The sequence below is a fragment of the Hyaena hyaena genome, unplaced genomic scaffold (genome assembly GCF_003009895.1).
Source record: "Hyaena hyaena isolate Hyena2069 unplaced genomic scaffold, ASM300989v1 scaffold_598, whole genome shotgun sequence".
NCBI classification, from domain to species: domain Eukaryota; kingdom Metazoa; phylum Chordata; class Mammalia; order Carnivora; family Hyaenidae; genus Hyaena; species Hyaena hyaena.
Genome location: NW_024081233.1, coordinates 684,075 through 708,981, shown reverse-complemented (window position 1 = coordinate 708,981; position 24,907 = coordinate 684,075). Strand labels below are relative to the sequence as shown.

General features: G+C 36.9%; 1 protein-coding gene across 5 annotated transcripts in view; it reads right to left on the bottom strand.

Moving 5' to 3' along the window:
- Positions 1-495: 495 nt before the first annotated feature.
- DGKH (diacylglycerol kinase eta) overlaps positions 496-24,907 on the bottom strand; it is a 182,211-nt gene continuing 157,799 nt past the window's right edge. For 3 of the 5 annotated variants that reach the window (XM_039257079.1, XM_039257077.1, XM_039257078.1), the window contains exons 27-31: positions 23,908-24,000; positions 21,079-21,198; positions 20,651-20,759; positions 18,844-18,974; positions 12,684-13,510 (exon numbers count right to left, since the gene is read on the bottom strand). In XM_039257079.1, the coding sequence (XP_039113010.1) occupies positions 13,421-13,510; positions 18,844-18,974; positions 20,651-20,759; positions 21,079-21,198; positions 23,908-24,000 (543 nt within the window). In that variant the 3' untranslated portion in view covers positions 12,684-13,420. Of the gene's footprint in view, positions 4,237-12,683; positions 13,511-18,843; positions 18,975-20,650; positions 20,760-21,078; positions 21,199-23,907; positions 24,001-24,907 lie in introns of those variants that run through there. The other 2 variants (XM_039257081.1, XM_039257080.1) reach the window with 2 other exon arrangements.

The following is a 24,907-nucleotide window of genomic DNA, read 5'->3' as shown; positions in this document are numbered from 1 at the left end:
AAAAATAAACATAAAAAAAAAAAAAAGAATTCCCCCACCAGATAGACCTTACTAAAAAAATAAAAGAAGTGAACTATTGTTACATGCAACAGTTTGGATGAAATCTCCAGGGAATTAGGCTAAATGGGGGGAAAAAGTCATATACTGTATGATTCCATTAATATAAAATGAAATGACAAAATTATAGAAGTGGAGATAGAATGGAGGCAGGAGGGAAGTAGGTGTAGCTATAAAGGGCAGCATGGGAGATCCTTGTATGGCCTTCGGGTGAGAAAACTCTCCAGCATCTGGACTCTGTCAGTGTCAACAACCTGCTTGTGATATTGTACCCGAGGTGTGCCGGATGTTATCACAGGGAGGAAATGGGTGAAAGGTACACATGATCTCCCTCTGTATTGTTTTGTACCACTGTATGTGAATCTACAATGATCTCCAAATAAAAAGTTTAATTAAAAAAATAAGATTTCCCCCCAGAAAGAAAGTAGGCTTCACACATTCTTCAAATGCATTCTTTTTATTTTGAGAAGGACGATCTCAAGGCAGTGCCCTTTGGGAAAGGCATCTCTCATCATCATATACATCGAGATCAACCATTACTCTCAGCAAAGTACAAAAATACACACATCAGTGACTTCCGTACAATAAATACATAATCATGCATCCCACAATAAAAGGCACGGAAAACTGGTCACTTAGTAGTCATAAAAATTACTAGCTACATTAACAAAGCCACCCAAATTATCTGTATAAGTAACTGTAACAATATATTCCAAAGGTGAAAACACATAAAACATCTTTAAAATAGTATGCAATAAATATCTCAATTGTATATATTTAAAAAATTATGCCATTGTAAACAGCATGTAAACAAACAAAACACATTTTCTTACCATTATTAAAAGTAATTAGAGCCAAAGTTACAACCTCTGCTCTGTCAGGTATACTTCACTGGCAAGTGTGCTAAGCAGTTAAAGTTTCACTCTTTTCTGCAGCAAACAGAGCCCATTGTGTAATAAATAGACATGATCTGCATCTTTCAGATACAAGTAAAAGTTTCAAAACAGACTACCAAAATGTAGTAAATTCTTAAAACTATAAATAATATGGCAAAGGCTAGATTTAAACTATCTTTTGCAGTGTAAGGGACAGAAGGAGCTACACTGTTAGGTTTTCAACATGATGATAAACAGGAGGCAAAAGATTATGATTATCTTTATTGGAAGGTAAAATAAGTGTCCAGCTGAGCCTTGGCCTTTTGTGGACCTTTTACGATATGGAACAAAGAGGGAAGTTGTATCAAACTAAGAAGTTTCTTTTGCTAGAGAACAAAGAAATGGTTGATACTTTATACTGATGGGAAAGAATGACTTCAAACTATGCCTATCAAAATGTAAATATACATACAATTAAGGTTTTTTCCATACTTACTGACAATAAAGATAAAGGTTTTTTTTTCCTTCTCATAAAGGAAACTCTTGCCTGACCATCATTAAATATTCAGAGAAGTTAATTTTTTATAACTCAACTATTTCTGCTTTTTTCATCAATGTCAGTGCATTGTGGCATACAAATACTTGTAGTATATTTACTATATGCTCAGATAAGTATGCAACCTGTTAAATATTATTACTCCCTACTCCCTATTAAAAATAACTGAGGTGGAAATATCAATCCATTAATTTCAAATGGAATCTTTGAAGTATACCAGAAAGCATTACTTTATAATTTTTCCTTCTGCTGTGGGTTTATAGCCATATATTTTGGCTTACGGCATTAATAAGGATATATGCCTTCCTAAAATGGACTCGAAATTGAATTCATGTTCTACAAATCTATTAGCCACGTGGACTACACCTAGCACCTATGGTTGTGGAAATGGGGTTTCTCAGGATTGAGGAAAGATATACTTGACGGGTGATGGTGAAAAATTATTTGTGGCTGACCTGAAATTACAAAAACTGGACATAAAAATGGGATTAATTCTTTACAACACAGAGTTTTGTTTTTTTTTTTTTTTTTTTTTTTGGTGGAATGAGATTATTCTAAAATAACCTCGGAAACATTTGGTTTAAAAATTGTCCCCCCAAACTGTAGAAAATAATTCTGAAGACAGCCTATTTCACTGTATTACCAGCATCGAATCAAGTGCCCCGAACAGAGCAGGGAGAAAAATGTCCCTCACGTGAGCAAAGGAAGAGGGCATTTAATTTAATTACATGCATTTTTTATTACTATTTAATGTTAGAAATTATTAACGATAAAGAACTTTTTGTGTCGATCTTTATCATGATTTGGGGATGTGGTTGAAGGGTTTTATGGAATCAGAAAAGAACAGAACAAACCCTTAGGTAATAGATTTTAGTCTTTATGTTCTAAAGGGGTGAGGGGCGACAGGCAAACAAGCCATCCTACATTTGCATCATGAAAAGTGAAATAATCCTTAGCTACAAGTGACCTGACATCACACCAATTCAGTCTGGATCTCTGGCTGGCTATTACTTTTGAGAAAATTTCACCTTCATTATTGGTTTTCATTCATTCTTTCTCAAATCTCATTATTTTGTCTAGGTGATCAACGCATGTGTTTATATAGATTGTATATATACAATCTGAATGTGTCCTCAAAAGTGCAAGGTGGTCTTTAGGGCATATTCATGAACTACAAACAAGAATTTGACAGCGATTTGAAAATTTTGTAAGCCTCGTTTTTAGAAACAAGAATTCAGATTTGGTAAATATTTCTGAGGAAAAACTAACAAATGATTATCCTTTTCAAAACAATCTCTCTTCCTTGAGGTTTATCTCCTGTTGGCACTCATGCCCAGTGCATACATGCTCACCTGCTCGTGAACACCCCCCCCCCCCATGTGGCTCAGGGAACTCTAAGCTCATATTTGTGAAAGTATAAAATTAAAGAGAAGTCTGGGTTCCATAGGACCTTCATTCTTTCAAAAGCATTTATTGAAGTCTTATTATATGGTAGCTCCACATTGAGACTACAAAGATAGAGAAATTTGGTAGGGTGGGGAAGGCAAGCACACACACACGCACACACGCACGCACACACATGTAAAATTATTGAAATGTGATGTTATTTTTACAGAGAAAGTTTCAAGATGCTACGGAACATGAATGAAATACTTAACCTTGGCTGGGGAAGTCGCGTAGAGCTTCACTGAAAGTTAAATCTGAACTGAGTTTTGAATGAGTTGATCTATGGCCAAGTGATTATGCTAAGACAATGAATTACAAAAAAGGAATCGGTGGCTGAGGATGCTAAAACAAGTGGGAAGAGGCAAAGCCATAGAGACCCTTATCTATCACAACCTAATGTTGCTACGCTCTAAAAAATGGAGAACCTATGTAAGAAATTTACCAAAGGAATGACAGAGCAAATGTGTATTTCAGAAAGACCACTCCATCAACCATGTGGAAGACGAACTAGAGGTAAGAAAGAAGGTATGTAGGAAAATCGGTTGCTCAAAACCTATGGCAAAGCACAGGAGAGAAAAATCCTGAAGGTCTGTATTGGTAGAGGGCTGAACCACGGCAATGGAATTATGGCTTTACCGCATGTAATTAGAAATAGAACAGAAAATACCAATTCAACTTTTAGATGGACAAAAAATGAAATACGCAACTGCATAAATACTGAGAAAACTTTGATATATGTAACGCTTTTGCTCACACATTCCAAAACCGGGATTGGGGTTAAGCACTTATTTTGTTCCATGTTTCAGTTCAGGGGTTTCTTGGCAGAAGCAGGCAGTCATATCATGTTGCTGTGAAAACTATGTCATCTCTCAAAAGCTTTTTGAAAGCTTTTCAAGTAAAAAAAAAAAAAGGAGAGGAAACAAAAGAACTGTCCAAGTTTGCAATTCATTTATCATTATGTATATTTAAAAAATTGCTGCACAACAGACTTGTAAACAGGGTAGGTTCTAACGAAATTTATAATTAATGTTAATTATACTAGGGTCATCTGTATATCAGTCATTGTGAGATGCAAATACCCAGAACAATACTTTCTTCCTGTCCCTCTACCAAATCATTATGAAATCCTTGTTCAGAGACCCGTCTTCATGAAAACTAGGCTGTGTCATTAAGACCGATCAAAATCCTCTGCAAACGAGTTCTGCTTTGGTCTTTTCTCTGTATCATGCAGCTCACAACCTCTTATAATTTCAACATCTTTAGGGGAAGGGGATGCCAGGTGTTCCAAGTTATCCCGTTATGCTGTAATAAATATCAGATTTGGGGACAAGATTTTTAAGTTATCAGTTAGTGGCTGGGTTCAAATGTTAGGAAAAATAGAAGTCAATATTCATTAACCCTCATCTGTATTTAAGGATTTTAATGAGGTTATTCTAATTCTTTCCCCTTAATTGTACTCAGATTTCCAGTATGGTAATAATTAAAGCATTCTCTAGCTTAGTTTCTTTACAGGAAGTTTTGCAGGTATTTTCATGAGGGACTATCATTCCGCAGCCAGGAAATGTAGCTAATGCTTCAGATCAAACAGCAAGGAAACCAATCAGAATTCAGTTAATACAGAGAGTAAGTGCTGTCACAGTTCATTTTTGTAACCACTGATTTAAAGTGACATTTTCCTCTTTGGGGTGTTAATCTAAGAAATGACATGAAAGTCTTAATTTAAAAAAATCTATCAAACTGGGGCGAGTGTAGAAATAACAAAATTAATCTGAATTTCTGAACATCTTGGAAAAGAGAGTTTAGCCTGCCTTTAAGTGAGTACTATGAATCTATAGTAAACAGATGAAAATACCCATCCTCTACTCTGCTATAGAGAGTATTAATGTAATTTCACTCTCATTTCAAACTCAACATCAAGGATACTAATTTGGATCTTTAATCTTCATGCTATAGTTTTAGAAGTCTTTCTTTGTATATAAAATGACAGGGGGAAAGAATTGGTAAATTTAAGGGGCGAGGGGTTCAGTCAGTTGACATGTCTGACTTCAGCTCAGGACATGATCTTGTTTGCAGCTTGAGAGTTTGAGCCCTGCATGGGGCTCTCTGCTGTCAGAGTGGAGCCTGTTTCGGATCTCTGCCCCTTCCCTACCCACTCTTTCTGTCCTCTCAAAATAAATAGACTTAAAAAAAAGGGTTGGTAAATTTAAGTATGATTCACACTTATATAAATTCTTCTGTAAGAGAAGAATTACTAAGTATTTATAACATAATTTTGAGTGCCATTTCTAATTGGGAAAACTGAAACACTAAAACATACATAGTTTGTAGAAAAGACATAGCCAGTGCCAGAATCAGTTACAGAACCAAATAAATCTAAGCCACATATCCAACTCCAGAATCATATAATTCAGCTGTTTATACTATTGTAAGTTTTAACAATCTTTTGTTGTTTCAAATAAAAGGAAAATCTATCACTGCTAACAAATCTCAAGGCTTAGCAAGTTCATGAAAATCTCCTCACCCTGTGTGGTACGGTCTGATCCACATTTACAAATATTCTATAGGAACTAGCTAAGTCCTTCTGATTCATTCTCCCTCGGTCAATCACAAAGTTGACAAAGTACAGACATTTGCTTTGTAATAAACAAATGAGGAGTTATCCAAACTACTTGCTTAAGTGACTTCTAAATTGCAACAGTAGAATGAGCTCCCTGTAATCATTGGCTACTTTGGTGACACACAGACACTGTCTCAGACATCATCAGTGTAACTTCTTTGTTTTTTGTAGTACTGTTCCTACTAGACATGAAACACGTGTTCTGTGCTTCTACCATGTAAGGTGAAAGATATCTATGTTCAAACTATTCATTTCCAAATCTTTGCCAAATTACCAGCTCAAGCTCCATTTTCTTTATAATGTTTCCATATTTCCATATAATGTTTCTCATATATTTTTCCTGCCTTTAATTATTGCTTATACAACAGTAAAATTAATATGAAATTATGTATCTTTACAATTATAATAACTTCATAATCTCCTACTATCGTTCTTAAATAGTTCATAATTCACCTATTGCTCACACTGTAAAACAAAAAAATGGTTGAACTTAGCGCTTGTTAAATTGGTTTCTTTGGTATACAACATTGCCTCACCTTAAGTCAGAACATGTGATTTTATTCTGGTTGGTAGGCTATGCCCTTATGTTTTAAGTTTTTAGTTTTTTAAAGGGTTGAACAAAGAATACTTTTTTTAAACAAAAATAACTCAAAACTCAATTCAAACCCCACTGGATTAATTGACAGAAACAAAGCATTAACCATCATGGTTACTATGTGTACAGTAGACAAGAATCAAATGCAAACATGCATTTAAAAATATTCACCCTGGAGGGGCGCCTGGGTGGCTTAGTCGGTTAGGCGTCCGACTTTCGCTTAGGTCATGATCTCGCGGTTCGTTGGTTCGAGCCCCGCATCAGGCTCTGTGCTGACTGCCAGCTCAGAGCCTGGAGCCTGCTTCAGATTCTGTATCCCCCTCTCTCTCTGACCCTCCCCTGCTCACGCTGTCTCTCTCTCTCTCTCCTAGAAATAAATAAAAAAATATTAAAAAAAAAATTCACCCTGGAATGTGAAGCTGGCCCCTTGAAGTATGTGATACTTTTGGGGTTCAAGAAGCTCAGTGTTCAGTCGAGTGTTATACAATCATGGAGATCTCTTTTAAAAGAAAAATGGAAAGTTTATCACAGGAAAGAAGTTCTCACTTGAAGATAAAATACACATTGGCAAAATATAGCACAGTGAATCCCTTGGTTACATTAAATTCTTAATATTGGTGATTTTATTTTGGCTTTATGCCTTTTTCCATACTTATTTTAAATATGCAAGTTATTTTTTTAACAAAGTCCCTGTTACTATTCAGTTACCTATGGCGGTAAAAAAAATCATTTTTTTAAGAAGAAAAAAAATTGGGCATCTGTTTGACAGAAATGAGTGCTTCAAGTACGTGAGTATCATTAACAGAGCTACTATACCCTAAGCAACAGCAGTAACAAAGAAAAGAGCTAGAGTATGCATTTTGTATAAAGATTAAATTTCACAACATAATAAATAAATGCACTGATTTATACAACTTGAGAAAACCTTCTACTGATGATCACAAGTAATACTGTCTTATTACTGTCTTTGTTGATAGGAGCACTGCCTAACACAGAGATTCAAAGGTAAAATTCTCGCCTCCAAAGCCACAAAATATACAAAGCTGGTTTGTTATTAAATATTTTGTCTGCCAAAACTCCTGCAAACTAAAATACATCTTGGCAGTTTGAATAACCAGCATGATAATTATTTTGGTATCAAAAGATAAGAAAAATTTTAATATGAAAATTAACAAAACCAGTAAAAGGAGAAACCTGTTGTATAAATAGACATTTTAACATAAAAGTGAGACTTTTATCTCACTTAAGAGGAAGAAACAAATTCAATACAACTTACGTGAAGATCTGAAATTAATTATCATATCTTCCCAGCTCTAGATAAATATATTACTCCAATGTATTAATCATCTTCAATATACAATATATAACTCACAAAACTGGGAATGTTACAATACCAAAACCTTTCACAGCACTAATTACCAGTTACCAGAACTGTAAGAAATCTTTAGCTACATATCAGCTTAATACTTAGAATATACAACTAGATATGGCTAACCTGTGGTAAACAATAGTGCATACAGTAAGGACCACAAAATATATTCTTTTTTCTTTTTAGCTTGTTTATCTAACTGCATTATCCTACTTCAACAGCATCATCAATGGAATATGAATCTTATCTTAATGCATTTTAAAAGTATCCCTATATTCTTTTAGGTACGGTTAATTTACTCTTGAAATGCAGTTCCTATGAAATACCCAGGCTATTTATAAATTCGCATACAATGAATAACTTGTAGCTAAAATGAAATATTTTAGGTGGAGTTTTTAATAGCTTTTAAGTAGTGGCTTGCTTTCTATTTTTCCAACTTAAACTTGGATGTGCATAAAAAAATTGAGAGAAGATATAAATATATGTAAATAGAATATCTTAGTTACATAAGGTGAATCAATCTGTCCATCTACAGTAGTAATATGGGTTTTTATCTTAAACATTGTCACTGAGTTGAATGAAGTCTCAGTTACTGTTAAACTTATTTTACTGAAAGTAACAGAAAGTATACAAATAGGTACAGTCCAGCTGTCTTTTATCTCTCTGTTCTTTGTAATGATAAACATTTATAGTTTTTTTCTTCTAACAGAAATGTCTCTAAACAAAATTTGGAGACAATAATAAAGAGGAGCAATGATAAAGGTAAAGCACGCTTTGGGTAATATAAAAACCAATAATCTCTGCCATTTTAAAGTTTTGGGTGTTTCTTAAGGAAGGCATCCTATTGCAAAGGCATCATTTTACCCATTTGACACAGAGATTGCTATACAAAGGTCACCTGGGAGATGCCATAGCAGGAGACAAGTCCCAGGCCCCATGGCCCTCAGGGAGGGGAAGCCAGAGGGGGGAGGTGTGGCTACCTAGTGCCACGGGAACTGCCCAAGGAGGTGATTCCACTGACCAATAGTTAGTATTTGAGGAATCTTCACTCTTCATTTTTCACTCTTTTCAACTGATTTTTAAAAACGTGGGTGTTTTAAAACTGCCACTTGTATTCTTATCAAACTCTGAACCCATGGATTTACCCAGCTTGCATCTGCAAAATGCAGGCTGAGTGGGGAAAGGGCAGGAGAGATCCTAAATGTCAAGGTTGAGAGACATAACATTTATGGACCCTTAGTGAAAAACCATATCCTTGCAGGATTCACATCTGTAGAAAATGAGAGTCCGTTGTGTTGGCAGCCCAGTCAGAGGTAATAGATAATGTGCTTTAGAAATGATGCATCTAGAAGTTTCCACAGTAATTTTCTAAGTCATAGCTTTGCATGAATATTTTCTTTCTTGATTTCTGTTAAAAATAACTTCTATCAAGACTCAAGTGGTGCCCTCGTTATTCATTAAAATTAGCTAAAGAATCTATAGCCAGTAATGTTTTGGTAAATGATATCGATATGTACCAATTATTAAGTGAAGCATTATTGATAATAAATCATTGGGAAAGATCTTATTACAGAATTAATTAGTTTGTATTTTGAAGATCAAAAGTATGAAATACCTCAGGTACTATTTTAAGGAATTATTAACTATCTGAAAATCAAGATAAATTAGCATTAATAAAAAAAAATAGTCCAACAAAATGCGCCTTCTCTGAGGGTTTTAATGCCACATTCAGTTTACTTGGAATCATTTTGGTTCTTTTCTTTTTCTGGTTCATTTAATGTGCCTGTGCTGTTTGTATCCTCAAGCATGAAGTATGTCAACAGGATAATCTGCTGATAAGAGAAAGTGAAATGTACAAGCTGTAGGAGACTGACCCGGTCTTTACTTATCTCAGTACATATTCTTCTGAAATGTTCCCTGTGACTTAAATTGTGAACAAATGAGAATGCGATATTAGCAAGAAACTGAGCAAATGCAGACTGTTGGTGACGTTAACGTGAGGTGGGGAGCTGGAGAGAGGCCAGCTGCATGGTTCCGCCCATCCCCTGTTCTACCTTAGCTACCAAAATATAACCCTTAGGGAGGCAGGGTTTACCTAGAACCAGAATTAGGAATAAGCATTGAGAAGCAAACTTAGTGAAGGTGATGAATGAGTTAAAGCTCATTTCTGAGATTTCTAGAAAGTATCGGGTTGGGAAGTGAGCTATTTGAGGGCTTTTTGAAGAATTCAGATCCGTAACACCTGGGAGGGATAAAAGGTGGCTAGGCCAGTACTAACCACCACCAAATCTTGTTTACAAGGAAGACTGGAATTCAGTAGGCCTGGAGTGGACCTCAAATTCTGCATTTCTATAAGCTCCTAGGTGGTATGGATGCTGCTGGCCCAGGGACCACATTTAAGTAGCAATGATCTAGACCAGTGCTGCCCAGTAGAATTTTTGCAATGATGGAAACGTTCAACACCTGTACTGTCTATTACAGTTACTGTGCACTTGAAATGTGGCTGGTGCAATGGTGAAATTAACTTTCTCATTAAATTAACATAAATTTAAATAGCCACATGTGGCTAGTGCCTACAGTATTGGACAGCAAGGGCCTCGACATTCACAGGTCATCTCTTCTCAGCCAGAGCAATCTATATCACGGTCCCCAAATTATCTAACCCATCAATTCATTTAGATTAGCAAGTTTGCTTTTATAAAATGTAAACTATAAAATTAGTTTTCTTCCTAGCACTTTGTTCAGAGGATCCACAACAGTCACTCAAGTGGGGAGAGGTAAAAGCAGTCATTCTGTAGTGGGAGAGTTGATGAAGAAAGGGTAAACACACAGCTTGTGTGAACTTGAGCAGCTGTCACTGCCTGAGGCATGTGGGGAATGGGAGGCCAGGAGCTGGGAAGAAAACTCAGAAAGGGAGGTGGAATAACACTGAGAGGAAGAACTGAGTCCTTTGAGATTTTACTTAGGCCTGACCCTGTCCCCTTCCTCCCTGAAAAGCAAGTTTTGGAACGCCTGGCTGGCTCAGTCACTACAGCATGTGACTCTTGGTCTCGGGGTTGTGAGTCAAGCCCCAAGTTGCGTAGAGAGATTACTTAAAAATAAAATCTTAAAAAAAAAAAAAGCAATTTCTTCCTCAGGGAAATAAGACTGGAAGGAAATGGATGTTGGCCGTGATTCCCCTTCACCTCTCCCAAATTACCCAGGTGTGGGAGAGCGTAGCCGGGAGGAACAGTGCAGTTACAGCTGGCATTCAAGGGCGGGCTTAAGCTTCTCACCTCAGCTTCTGAATGGATCAGGGTACAGAGGCCACACCTGCCCTCCCCTGAACTGTGATCGCCTCCCAGAGAGAAGCTCTTTCTACTTTCTACTTGCAGCTCCATCTACTATAAGAAGCTGGCTCCTCTTTGACGCTGACAGGGGCCTACGAAGGCTCTGAGGACACCTTCTTGGCAAACAGGTGTGGGTAAAGTCATATGGCTCCTACACTGCCATGCACGGACAAAACATACAGGAAAGTCTGCTCTTATTTAATGACAAAAAAAAAAAAAAGACACAGAAATAATCATTTTAAAGGGTTTCCCTCATCCAAAAGCCATCTGCAGGACAACTCTAGTTAACTCAAGAGTCCATTAACTGAGATTTTACAGCATAGATAAAGAGTTATTACCTAAGGGTAAAAAGAGCAGCATCAGCCAAAAAAATGTAACCATTTACATCTTACTGAACATGTAATAGCTTAAATCTTTTCTATCAGCAAAAGGGTATTTTGGGTGAGTGGAAATCAATAAAGATTTTTATATTAATTCATTCTTAAGTTCCATGCTTCCTTGCGCCTACATTTCCTTTTTTGGTAGAGCTGGGCAGGCATCTGTGACCTTGGCAGAGTTCTGAGACTCTGGCATCTCTATTTTAATTTCACAGGGAAATGCCTGGAAGAGCAGGACAACTTGCAGGGGAGGGGGATGGGGGTTATAAAGGGACTGGAAAAGAAGCCCTTTGATTTCACAGGTGAGGGAAACATTACACTTACTAAGTGAGTGGCTTTTTACTCTTTCATGCTATCTGATATAACTTCCTTTGAAAATTTTCTACCTATTCACAACTTAGACAGGTAAAATATATAGCCACACGTATTTGGTCAGGAACCCATCAGGCTCATTTATTTTTAAGATGTCTTAATTTTGTGATTTTAGCAGTAGTTAAATATGCAATTTATAAATAAGAATAAAGAGTCAAATATTTAAACTTCTTTGTTATAATTAAATTATGTCTGACAATAGTTTATTTTAAACACTTTCCTGCTAACATTTCTTGTTAAGTATTTGGCAAATAATTATCTAGAAAATATCAATGAGAGTATATTTCAAGGTTATGTGTATGTAAGTATGAATATACATATAAATGTATATATGTGTATAGACACATATACGTGTATATGTATATGTGTGTGTTTGTATCCGCTGAGGGCCTGCTTAGAAGGCTACTTCATGAAAATTGTCATCACTGGGTCAATATCCTATTTACTTCTCTTATACAGGAGATTTTTAAATATTACAATTAAATTTTGGTACATAATGTCTAAAGAAAGATGGTTTGAGGATATTTTTGTGGCTTTTAACACATATGCCTTTGGCTTTCAAACATTTGATAATTGTATGTTGACTCCGAATGAGCTACACTGAAGTATAGTGGTTTAGAAAAAGGAAAATAATATCTACCTCATATAAGAATTAAGTGAGATAACAGTAATAATGGTATAAGAATGAATTGAGATAAAAGCCCTTAAGAAGAAATGTAAATCTCTTGTTGGGAAGTTGTGTTGGTAGTCACTCTAGCTAGTGGGTGAGTCTGGGTGACCAATCAGTATACAATTCCCAGCTGGGACCTTTGGAAAACTCCTGGATGTCCACAGCCCACTATAGTATAAATGCAAACAGAGTATTAAGTAAATACTAAATTAAAACCAAAAATAGGAACAAAATGTGGGGATTTTGGTTTGGGAAGCTATAAGAAGTTTTGTTCGGCAACAGAACATGTACTTTTATGAAAATTTCCAGAAAATTTTCCTAATGTGCATACCTAGTGTTGACAGTAGAGTGACATAAAACTGGCTTGCATAAAATGTGTATCATTTGTCGATTACGGCACAGACACATGTTCACAAAGTCTCAGATACAGAATATTTATCCAAAGTCCCACATCAAAGAACAGAAAGGTGCCATTAACCAACAAAAAGGTACTTAGATAGTAATAAATTAAATTACATTCAAACTGACACTGAAGCCAAGTTTTACGATATTACATGTGACATGCAAGAAAAAGAAAGACAATTCAGGCAGAAATGTCGTGCATTAAGGTTTGCATTCATTCATAGTATTTGAGGGGTTTTAACCACATTCTATGGCCACCGAATGCTAGGAATCTGAGGTGACACCCATCTAACATTCAAAACACAGCTTAATTTGTATCTTCATCTCCTAACCAACGATTTTAAGGAAGAAGCTGATGCTTCTAATAGTGAAACCCAAGAAGTTTTAGCCACATATTGTTATGCAGTCACATAGTAAGAACATTCTACCCGACCAGGTTTAAGGAAAGTAAACAGTTCTACCTTTTAGACAATGCAATTGTCTCAGATTCCTCCCACCTTCTTACTTATATGAGCATATGTGAACATGTCAAGTTTGCACAATAAGAAAATGGCTTTGTGGAATGTATTTTTTGGCCCAAAAATATTTTCTAAAACCTCAAACCAAAATTTTCACCCACAGCAAAATATGAAGCCATAGAGGTGCCCCGTGGTGCTTACTTTTCTAGGCAGAAAACTACAGAAACAGACAATTGCTTCCAAGAGTTTTGTATTAAGTAGCAGTTACTTCCCTTCCAAGGAATAGCACCAATGTGATTACACCTCAGACTGAGGAGTGCTCCTTCCAAGCTCTTTAATTCCCTGGAGAATTCGCTTCATATGACCCACTTTCGTTATCCCCAGGTCCTAAAAAAAAAAAGAAAGAAAAAGAAAAAAGGGAGAAAGAGAAAAAGAAAAAAGACAGAGGAGGAAAAGAGAGAAGTTTATTGACCACAGAAGACAGAGGTTTAAATATTGCATCAGCAAATAGTAGAATTAGCATCCAGTTCATTTATTTTAGTTTATATTCAATGGTTTAGGAAGCAAAAACTCTAAAAATCAATTAATAAAGCAAAAATTGCCAACCAGTAAAAAAAAAAAAAAATCACATCCTACACAAACTCTTAAATACAACACTATCATAAATTATATTCAATACGGTTCTTCAAGAGTTAACATTAGTTTCCCCTTTTTTTCTTTTTAAAACACAGGTCCTTTGGGGAACTCAGAGAAAAGTGGCGTGTGACATCAGGGCACCCACAATCAGTCTTACGGAAACCATACATGTCCTTCCTAAAGTAGTAGGCTTAAACGTAAAGCCTTAATCCTAAAGAAAGATATCAGTGGCCACCACCTAAATTTGGAATTTAAGTGCATTTATAATTACACTTAGAGTCTTTGATTTGAGTGGACAATTTAAATATTCTTTCTACTTTGTAATGCAGACGTATAAAAAATTACATCAACGTAGCTATCTGTGGGTTGATGCTTTTCCTCAAAACACTTGTGGGTTCTTTTCCTCAGAACTCTTCTTGTTTCTTACAGAACTGTCTTCCTATAAAGAGTCAAGAATTCAATATTTAGCCTTCAGAAGTGGAGGATGGTTCCAGGGTGTGCAGCACACAGCAGGCACCTGGCAAAGAAATACTTGTTGCGAGAATGAAGGAGGTGTACACAGACAGCCATGATGTTCACTGCCTGAAAAACTAAAAGAAAGGGTGAAAGCCTCCAAACCCTGTACTTTCTTTTTTGCTTAATCAGTTTTTTTTTTTTATTAAAAAATGTTTATTTATTTTGAGATAGAGAGCGAGCGAGCAGGGGAGGGACAGAGAGAGAGAGGGAGAGAGAAAGAATCTCAAGCAGGTTCCACACGGTCAGCATAGAGCCTGATGTGGGGCTCGAACTCATGAAACTTGAGATCATGACCTGAGCCGAAATCAAGAGTCGGAGGCTTAACCGACTGAGCCACCCAGCACCCACCCCTGTAATTAATTTAAATGTAATGGACATGATCAATTTGCTAATAGGTGAAGTCAAACAAATTCTGTATAAAACAGAGGGTCTGGTATATTCGAAAATTAGCAAAAAGATGGCTTCCAAAGTAGTCTAGAAAATAGGATTATAACGTACCACAAAATCATGTGTCTGAGAAGATAAAGATTCCAAATACCCTTTCTATTTTATAGGCTAAGAGCATTATTTATTTTTAAGCTTTAATTGAAATACATCAGAGCATTTTAAGTGTGTGCACACATGTGCTCTCTCTTCCAGATACTTTATGGGCTCTTTGAGTTTTATAGCAGCAATGCTATTGACACTTTTTTTTTAACTGACAATTTTGAATCTTTCTAGAAAATATTTTTTCTACAGTGAGCATTCTTTTCAAGCTTGAGATAATTTCTGGGTCATACTTCTACAATATGTTACTGAACCTGAAAAATATTTTCTCATGACACCAGGTCATTTATTTTTTTTTTAATGTTTATTTTTGAGAGACAGAGAAAGACAGAGTATGAGCAGGGGAGGGGAGGGGCGGAGACAGAGACACAGAATCTGAAGCAGGCTCCAGGCTCTGCACTGTTAGCACAGAGCCTGATGTGGGGCTTGAACTCACAAACTGTGAGATCATGACCTGAGCTGAATTCTGATCAGCTAACCGACCGAGCCACCCAGGTGCCCCAACACCAGGTCATTCATAACCAATCTTAAGGCAACTACATGTTTCCTTTTCTTTCTTTGGATGAATAGGCCTGATTTGGCAAAAACATACTTTGTAGATATTCAGTTACCTTCGTAGCCACACATATACATCTTTCCAAATTGAAAAAAAAAAATTAGAAACCAACCACACAAACAAAACCACTGCATCTTTACCATTTTCTTTGGTGTCTCTCACTTTTGCCTACTGTCTTCCTGGAGGGAAAATAATGCAATCAGTTTATTTGTCTGCTGAAGCACCTTAGAAATATTCTTCCTTTCTCATCTTTACTAGGTCACAATGCTATCTCTAGTTGTCTTGCTAATAAGAAGGTAACTCTTGAGCCAAGATCTGAGCAGGAGTTAGGCAGGGTAGGGGTAGTGGGAGAAGCAGGTGTTTGGGAGTAGCAGGTATACCCCTAAAGGTGTGGAAGAGTTTAGTATTTTTAAGCAAATGGAATATGGCCAGGGAGGATGGAGTATAGTCCAGCAAGGGACCAGTGATTCCACAGCAGGTTAAATAAATAGGCAGAATCTTGCAGGTCTCACAATGATATGAATGTTTATTCTAATAGAAATGGGAAGTCCCCGGGCGCCTGGGTGGCTTAGTCGGTTAAGCGTCCGACTTTTGCCCAGGTCATGATCTCGCGGTTCGTGGGTTCGAGCCCTGCGTCGGGCTCTGTGCTGACTGCCAGCTCAGAGCCTGGAGCCTGTTTCGGAGTCTGTGATTCCCTCTCTCTCTGACCCTCCCCTGCTCACGCTGTCTCTCTCTCTCTCTCTCCTAGAAATAAACATTAAAAAAAATTAAAAAAAAAAAAAAAAGAAATGGGAAGTCCCTGAAAGGTGATACATCTGATGTTAAGATATCACTCTGGTTGCAGTGTGGATAACGGACCAGCGAGAGCAAGGGTAGCAGCGGAAAGGCCAGTTAGAAACTATGGACCTTACACAGGTGAGCACGGTGGTACCATGAAGCGAGACTGAGGAAAGCAGAAAGAGAAATGGATAGAGATTGGAAACTTGACTTGGTGACAGCCTTAATGAGTTAGGGGAAAAGGAGAATGAGGAGGAAGGTGTTGAGTAGGACTGTGGGTTTCTCTGGCTTAAACACCTGGAGAGAGAGAGGGATGGTTAACTAAGCTGTAGAACATTGGAGAAGGAGCAGGGATGGGGCGGGACAGAGGAACCAGGTTTGGTTTTTGTCCTGTGAAGACTGACATCCCTGTGTGATAGGCAAGTTTCAAGTAGAGTGGGTGATATAATCCTAGAGGTCTCAAATGAGGTCAGGGATGTAAATCCAAACCTGTGAGCCACTACCATATTCATGAACCATATCTGAAGCAAGGGGAATGGTTAAGATTACCCAGGGAGTGGGTGATCCTTTACTAACATCTGTAGACTTTATTCTAAGGAGTCTGCTCCCTCTTACAGCTACACCCAGAGAGCAAAGGGACCTCATTTTCTACCTTCACGGCTTTGCCCTACAGCGGGCTCTTTCTGTAACATTATTCTCCTTTCCTTATTCCCTCATACCCTGTTTTAGAACCAAAAGATTTAAAAAGGACTGTGTCAATACAGATTTCCAAAAGACAAGTTTTAAGGGAAAGAATATAGTTTGTATTAAAAATAAAAACAAAGTAGGGCCTCCTGGGTGGCCTAGTTGGTTAAGCGTCTGACTTCAGCTCAGGTCATGATCTCATGGTTTGTGAGTTCAAGCCCTGCAACAGGTTCTGTGCTGACAGCTCAGAGCCTGGAGCCTGCTTCAGATTCTGTGTCTCCCTCTCTCCCTGCCCATCCCCCACTCATGCTCTGTCTCTGTCTCTCAAAAATGAATAAACATTTAAAAAAATACAATTAAGACAAAAATAATAAAAACAAAGTAGAACAAAAAGTCCCCTGAAAAGCTAAAGAGAAAGTTTACTAAAAGGATTCTTAACCATTTGCTTTTTACTCATACTCTTTTTTCCATCCAAGGCCTATCACTCTAACTTTGACTCTGCATGTCTATGAGTTTGTTTTTTCATTTTGCAAATATTTGCTTTACTCATTGTGTATGTGTGTGTCTATTTATAGGTGCATATACATACATATAACATATACAGATATATTTATATATACATACACATACACTCTTTTCCTTGAATATATGCTTATTCATTGCAAATGAAATGCAAAGAGAGACTAGCATAATATATCAATCAGTAGCTAGTCAACAAATATTGCTGCCTGCCAAGGATATAAGAAACTATCCTTGGATACAATGATGCCTTAAACTTAATTTTGTGTGCACTCATTCCAAATTCTGAAGCCAACCTTTACTCTATGAGCTTTAGCAGTATTTGCTATTTTCCAGATTTGGGACTCTCAACTGCAGTAATTAATTAATCTATCTCTTTACTATTATTCTGGTTAAAAACATTTACATATAAATGGTGTCTGCTTTTAATGTGCTGAAACTGTATGACTCTGTTTTATAAAATCCTATAGATTACCCATGCATTGTTCAAAGATCTCTGCTAACATATTTATAAAGGTACAATAGTTTACAAATTTGTTAGAAATTTACTGTACCATAATTCCATGTGAATCAGAACCTGGCCTACAAGAAAAGGATCACTCCATAATATATCAAAGGCTCTGTCACTTTCTTATTACTCAATCTTGGAATTTTAAAATGGCAGCATTTGGTAAGAAAATAGAACGTGACAAAATTCTACTCGTAACCTTGAGAGAGAATACTCTCAATGGTTTGGCCATTGGCAATCTCCACCCCCAAAATACAGGAAAATTGCTGCATACCACTAATTAATGATTTTCCTTCTCTGTCATAAATAGCAAAGAGGCTCTAAGCTGCATTCCACCAAGAGCGAAGCACAGTTTTTACTTGATTTACTAAAGAAAATAATATATTTATTTTTGAGAATAATACAATTTTAACAGTAAGTCATGGAAAGGGTATTTGAATTTATTGGTCTAGTTGTTCACTAACTTCTGAAAGGGCAGTCAGAAACACAACGAAATCACAGGACTCTAGGTCGCCACTGCTGTTAAGGCTCTTATTTAGCTGCATATATTAGGAAGACTTTGTTACTGGTACTTTGAATTAAGTTGTAGTTGTTAATCTTTGATTAGATTTTAAGTGGTCTTCAGCAACAATTACCACCTTTCACGCTAACGCAATAAAATGAGCCGATGGAAACATGAACCGTTTGGAAATATTAGCACAGGAACAGCCATATGGATGGATGCAGAGAAAAATTACTAACTTCATGCTAAGCTTTAGCTACAATAATCAGGGAATGATTCTTGATAGGAACATATTGCTGACATTCTTGATTAAAAAGCATACAAGGAACTCCAACCACAGGACAATGCATATTAGATTACTGCACGTTTGCATAACAGAAGCCAAGCTGGAAGCACATAACAAAAGAGATGCAGGATAAAGGGTTCTGTTTTGCCAGGAAATTTTCAAAAGCAGAAGAGAAGCACAAAGGAAATACCTTAAGATCTCGCCTTTCCAGATGCAAAAGTTCAGCCCCTCTGATGTCATGACGGATGAAGATTTCTTTGTACTCTCCCAAACTGAGCAGATCCAGCCAAGCAGCAACTTCCTCTGTGCCCCATTTTTGAACTACCAAAGTTAAGAGCAAAACCCCCTTAATTTCTACATGCTCAATGCAGTACAAAGCAAAGGTTGGCCAAAGAAGATGCAAAACAGAAGACAGCGGGCAGTGCTAGCAAAGGGAAAGGTTAAAGGTGTTGTTTCAACAAAACTCCAATTTTGTTTTTCCCCATGCAGGTTACAGACCATCAATCAACACAAAGGTCTGACTAGGCAAAGACATCACTGCTGGGCACCCAAACTACACAATAGGAAAAAAAAATGTATTTCTCATGATTAGGTGCAACAGTACAAGATCGAAATAAGCTCTGATGATGTCCTAAAGACGATAGATGATATTAGTTGTCATTTAATGAGCTACAAATGCTAATTAAAATATAAAATCTGACACGGTGTACTGAGTTTTACACAGACATCTGTTTTGGGTCTTGCTGTCTTCAAGTATCATCTTTATCGATTCTATTACTATTTGGAATTGTAATTATTGATAATTATAGCACCAAATGCATTAGATCATTTTAATGTCCTCTAAAAGCTGTCAATACTGCTAAGATCAGTCGGATTGTTATTTTTCAATATAGATAATTGTGGTTTTATATTTCTTATTCAACATTGCTTAGCTGAATTAAAATTTATTTATTTGCCCGATGTGGTTTTAAAATGCCCTTCAATAGCCGCTCTACGGCTGTCAAAAGTAAGGTCATGTGTCACTTCTTAAAAAGTGTTAGCTAAACTCAAAAGGATTGTAAAATGACTTGACTATGAAAGGCACCTACTGTCACATATGCAGAATGTGAAAGGGTTTTAGCACTAGAACAGCATTAACAGTAATTTCTAGGGGAAGGTGGAAAGGGAACAAGACAAACATCGAAGACAGAGTTTAATCTTGAGAATGCAAGTGTCACGGTAGATTGTCTTTACTGAGGGGATGAAGTGGTGGAGTACGTCTTTGAAACAGGAGAAAGAGAACACATAACTTTGGGTGGAAGATATATTTAGCAAGTTAAAGGAGTAAATGAAGGTTTCTATATTTCATTTATCAAAATCTCGTTTTGAACTTTGAAGAAGAAAAACAAGCTATCCACTGATGCCTTGAACTGTTAAGCAGGACAAAGGACCATCTAAACAGATGCACTGATGTCCGCTGAACAGAGCGACCACCCCGTTTTCTTGTGTGCATCATAACTACAGCCTCTTACTGGTTTTTGGACTTCTCGTGGGTATGATATGACTTACTTTATTATGGTAAAATGAGCATAAAATAAAACTCTCCATTTTAGCCAGTTTATGGTATACAGTTCAGTGGCATTTAGTACATTTGTACTGTGCAATGGTCACCACTGATAGTTCTAGAACATTTTCTTTTTTTTTTTTAATTTATTTTTAATGTTTATTTTATTTTTGAGAGAGAGAGAGACAGAGTGTGAGCAGGGGAGGGCAGAGGGAGAGGGAAACACAGAATCTGAAGCAGCTCCAGGCTCTGAGCTGTCAGTACAGAGCCCAACATGGGGCTTAAGCTCACAAACTGTGAGATCATGACCTGATCCGAAGTTGGATGCTTAACCGACTGAGCCACCCAGGCGCCCCAGTAGCTCCAGAACATTTTCCTCACCTTGGTGACACTGCTTTAGTAAGTTATTTTTTTCCATAATGTTATACTTTCCCTTCGAGTGCAGATCACCTACCAGGCTGTGGACTTGTCTTCTGTTTCTGAACCTTTTCCTTTTTAAATTTCGGAACTATACGAAATACTGTGCTTCTGCTGTTTCTCTTGGTGCAATCCATGGGGGGCTCCTGTTCGGGTCGAGCAAGAAGAGAATGTTCTCAGGACACGAAATGAAGAAAAACTCATTCTGATATTGCAGACAATGCAGGAATAAATGCAAAACACTGCTGAACTGATGACTTCTTAAAATAAAAGTGCACGATGTTACATGTACTGAAGATGTACTGATTCCCAGAAGATAAAAGCCTTTTTCTCGCTTGCTCAGGAGCAGCACATTGAAAGTAGCATTCAAAATTCATTTTCCCTGGAATATCTCTTTTTCAAAAGATGGTTTCAAATTCTATTGTCAGAAAGCTTACACTTATAAACAAACCAAATTTTACATACCTCATCTTCGTTTGGGTGTAAGATATAATAAAGCCAAGGAATCTCTGTTAATTTCTGCAACTCCACCTCCACAGAATGTAAGGCATTAGATACTCGCTCTTCATGTGGGGATTCTAAGTGCTATTTACCAGCAGGTTAAAAAAACAAAAAAATTGATCAGTGATCAATCTCAAATGGAATAAACTCATTTTATTTTTACAGCTAACATCCTCAACACTTACTAGGCTAGGCTGGGTTATTGTTGTTGGTAATATAAAGGAGTATAGGAAAAAAGAACACATTATTTTATATTGAGCTCATTTAAAAAAATCTGAATTGATTCATCTGTACTTCCCAAAGATAACATAAGTAGTTAGTGTGACTTTAATAATGTCACAGAAAAAAAAAGTATCACTTTTGGTGGGGTTTTTTTTTTTCTATGTAAATTCCTACCTCTCCCTCCCTTCCAAACCATGCATCCATCCACCCACTCTGCCTGCTTGCTGGTAAGTAATCACACTATTCTACTTATTTGTGGCAGAAATCCTTCAAATTTCCATTGGTCACTACATAACCAAATAACGCTATTTTAAAATTTGGTCAAAAACATGTCACATAATAAGAACAGGCTGATACAGAAATCTCCTGGAGAAATAGAAGAATAAGTTTAAGGGGGGAAAACATGAATCTCAGAAAGATTTCTGGCAAAAAGCTGTTGTAAAAATAAGGGCAAAAGTTAAATGGTTTGAAATTTGGAAGGGGTTTAGGAAACTTTATAGAGAATTTAACTGGCCACCTATTATCCATTTATTTGAAGCAACTATTAAAAAGCATGTAGAAATTCAACAGTAAAGGTGAAATAAACACTGGTATGTGTGGATCGGGAAGGGAGGTGACTATTTTCTAGTCCTGGTCTTGTTACTACTATGCAACCACAGGAAGGTTGACTGATTTTAAGAGTCTTAGTTTCTTCCTTAACAAATAGTATAAAGAGTATTTCTAAAGTCCATTCCAGCTAATCAATGCTTCTGTAAATTACTTCAAAATTGTAGAGTATCTACATATAGCCTTGCAGAATCTTACATAAAAGTTCAGAGAAAATGTTACTGTTATTTATTGTGGTCATTCTTTTATCCCCCCCTGTTATTCAACCTACCTACCATTTCTAGTAGTTAATAAACATTTGGAGATTCTCCAGCTTGTCATGTAAAATTTACCACTTTCCTCTGAGTCTAAGAATATATACCTTACAAAATTGATAAAGTGGTATTGCACATTTATTCTAGAGGCAAAATAAAGTGTAAACCTTAGTTGATCTTGAATATGAATGACTGTATTTTCACATCAGTATTCTCAAAGGTTATGGAAAAACACACTGGGATACACTTTAACCCAAAGACCCACATTTGACAATGACAGAAGCAGATTGAAAGGATTTAAAAGTCTGTGTGGGTGGTCTTTCTATATTAACATCATATAATTGATAAATATTAATCAACTAACACTCACTGGGTCCTTTCAGACTAGAGAGCTAAAATACAGAATAAGTTATACTTCTAGTTCTTGTCAATCATAAGTTATCTTAAACATATTTCAAGTATGGCAAAAAATATATGTCCTTTACCTAAAAATTGGGACCAAAGTCACAGTTCATTGGATATCACTGGACAAATTTTTAAAAAGCAGTAGGATGACTCTGGTTAACAAGAGAAGTGTTAAGAATTGGCAAAATGTTCCATTGATTTTAACATAAAAGAACCAATATTTCTTCCTAAAAGTTTTTCTTCATGGCCAAAGAATGGGCAGCTACCTCTGACCCAAGGAACTTGCATTTCAGCTTCCTCTGGAGGGGAGTAAGAGCAATGGACGCCATTCAACCTTGACATTTCTCGGAGTAAAAGGTGGTCTAAGGAGGGTACTCTTCTAGAAGACCCCAATCAAGCAGAAATTCCAACCATGGTCACTTAGCTAGCTAGCCTGTGATACACCTTCCATTTTCCCACTATGCCAGACACTATGACTTTTGCTACCACTTTTATTTAGGTGTATATTTTCCAAAGAAGAGATAAAATTACAGTCAAGAGAAATGTTTCAAGACCATCACTGATCAGTTAATCGGAATTGTTACAAGGAAGTTAAAAATAGCTAACGCATTTAGGCTTTCTACACAGTTAGGACAGCACGTGTCAATAACCCACAAGTGAACACTAGGTGGCGAGAAGACCCAATATTCTAGAACATTTGAAAATGGTGAGAGAAGAAAGGCTGACAAGCCAGACTCTGGCAAACCAAACAGGACATCTGTGGAGCTGTAGCTCTTATGCTTGAGGTCCATGGACTGTGGTTAGATTCAGACCTGCCCTAAACTTGATTTCCAGGACCACTCTAGGAGTGGGGAGAGTGCCTGAATTTAGTTCTTGGAGCATCCAGTCTAGAAAGTGTTGCCCTTTAAGCAAATCTAAATTCCATACCAATCATATTTCAAATGTTAATTCTGGGAACAAAACCTAATTTCCTTACTTTTCTGCAAGAATGAGTTAATGAGTACCTGAGGCAGGCCTGCTTACTTCCTGAGGCTCAGATCTATCAAAGCTGACTGGGGAAGGTAGAACTGCATAAAAACATGATGGCATGTGTAAGGGGAAGAAACTTCTTCTGTTAGCCTGAATCTCAACTGCCCAGTTTAGCCATGTCCTTTCCTGAAGGCAAAAGCCAGGTAAAGAGAAAGCTGTAAGGATGAAGGCCAGAAGGCTGCTTCTGCCTTGGAATCTGATGAATGTGTGCTCATCACTGAAAGGGAGGCCCATACACTGATGGTCATTCCTGTGCTATCAGTCGTTTCCTCCTTACCAAAGGAACCCTGCCGACTAGTAAAGATTCTGTCTCATTATACAGTGCCTTCACATTGACGGCGATTTCAGTGGCAGTGTCCCTCGTAAGACTCTAGAAAAAAACACAACACATCAAAGACAAGTAGTTCTGTATTAAATTGGGATTCAGTCATCAACAAATACTTCCAATTTTATTCTTCCAATAAATTCACATCACAGATATTTTTAAAACCCTACCGAATTCAAATGTATTATCATTGAATAACTTCACACTCATGTTTGTTCAGATGATTACTTCTCCTGATCTTTCCAGCACTGAACCAGGCAAATGCTCTGACTGTACTGATACACTCAGGACCACATCCCCTACATACAAACATGTGCCTGCTCACAACCACATATACATACCCCCACAAAAAAGTTAAGTCAAAGAAGGCAATGACTTAAAGGGGTATTATCAGATCATAATCAGTTCAATCCACTGACTTTCACTCTCAGAAGTTCCAACCAGATTGTTTTTTAGACTATCACCTTGAGGACTAGCACTTATCTGTGTATTGGTTTAGGTGACTTCCATCAAATAATTTAAAAGAATAAAATGATGCTATCAGTTTTCTCTACACTACAGTCTTGTACTGTGTATCACATTTCAATAGGGTTATATTCTATCCCTTCTATTATTAACGTCTAGATTAAAAAGTTAACAGAAGTTACAAAATTGTAGTCTCTACACTAAAGGATTTACCAACGTACCGGTTTAGTAGAACAAAATGAAGTGAGAATAGCTTCTGTACACGATTTCAACAATGAATGAACATCTCTAATAAAAAGCACAGTATCTAGGTATGCCCTACATCGAGGTGTAGGGGAGAAGGTGAAAGAAAGGATAAGGAGGAATGGTAGTAGCTTGAAGGAGAATTAAGTGGAAGGAAGATGGAAAGGTAACAAATGATTGAAAATGAAATGGGGGTTAAAAAAGAAGAATTTAAGAGTAAGAATGGAAAGATGGTAGGAAAAGA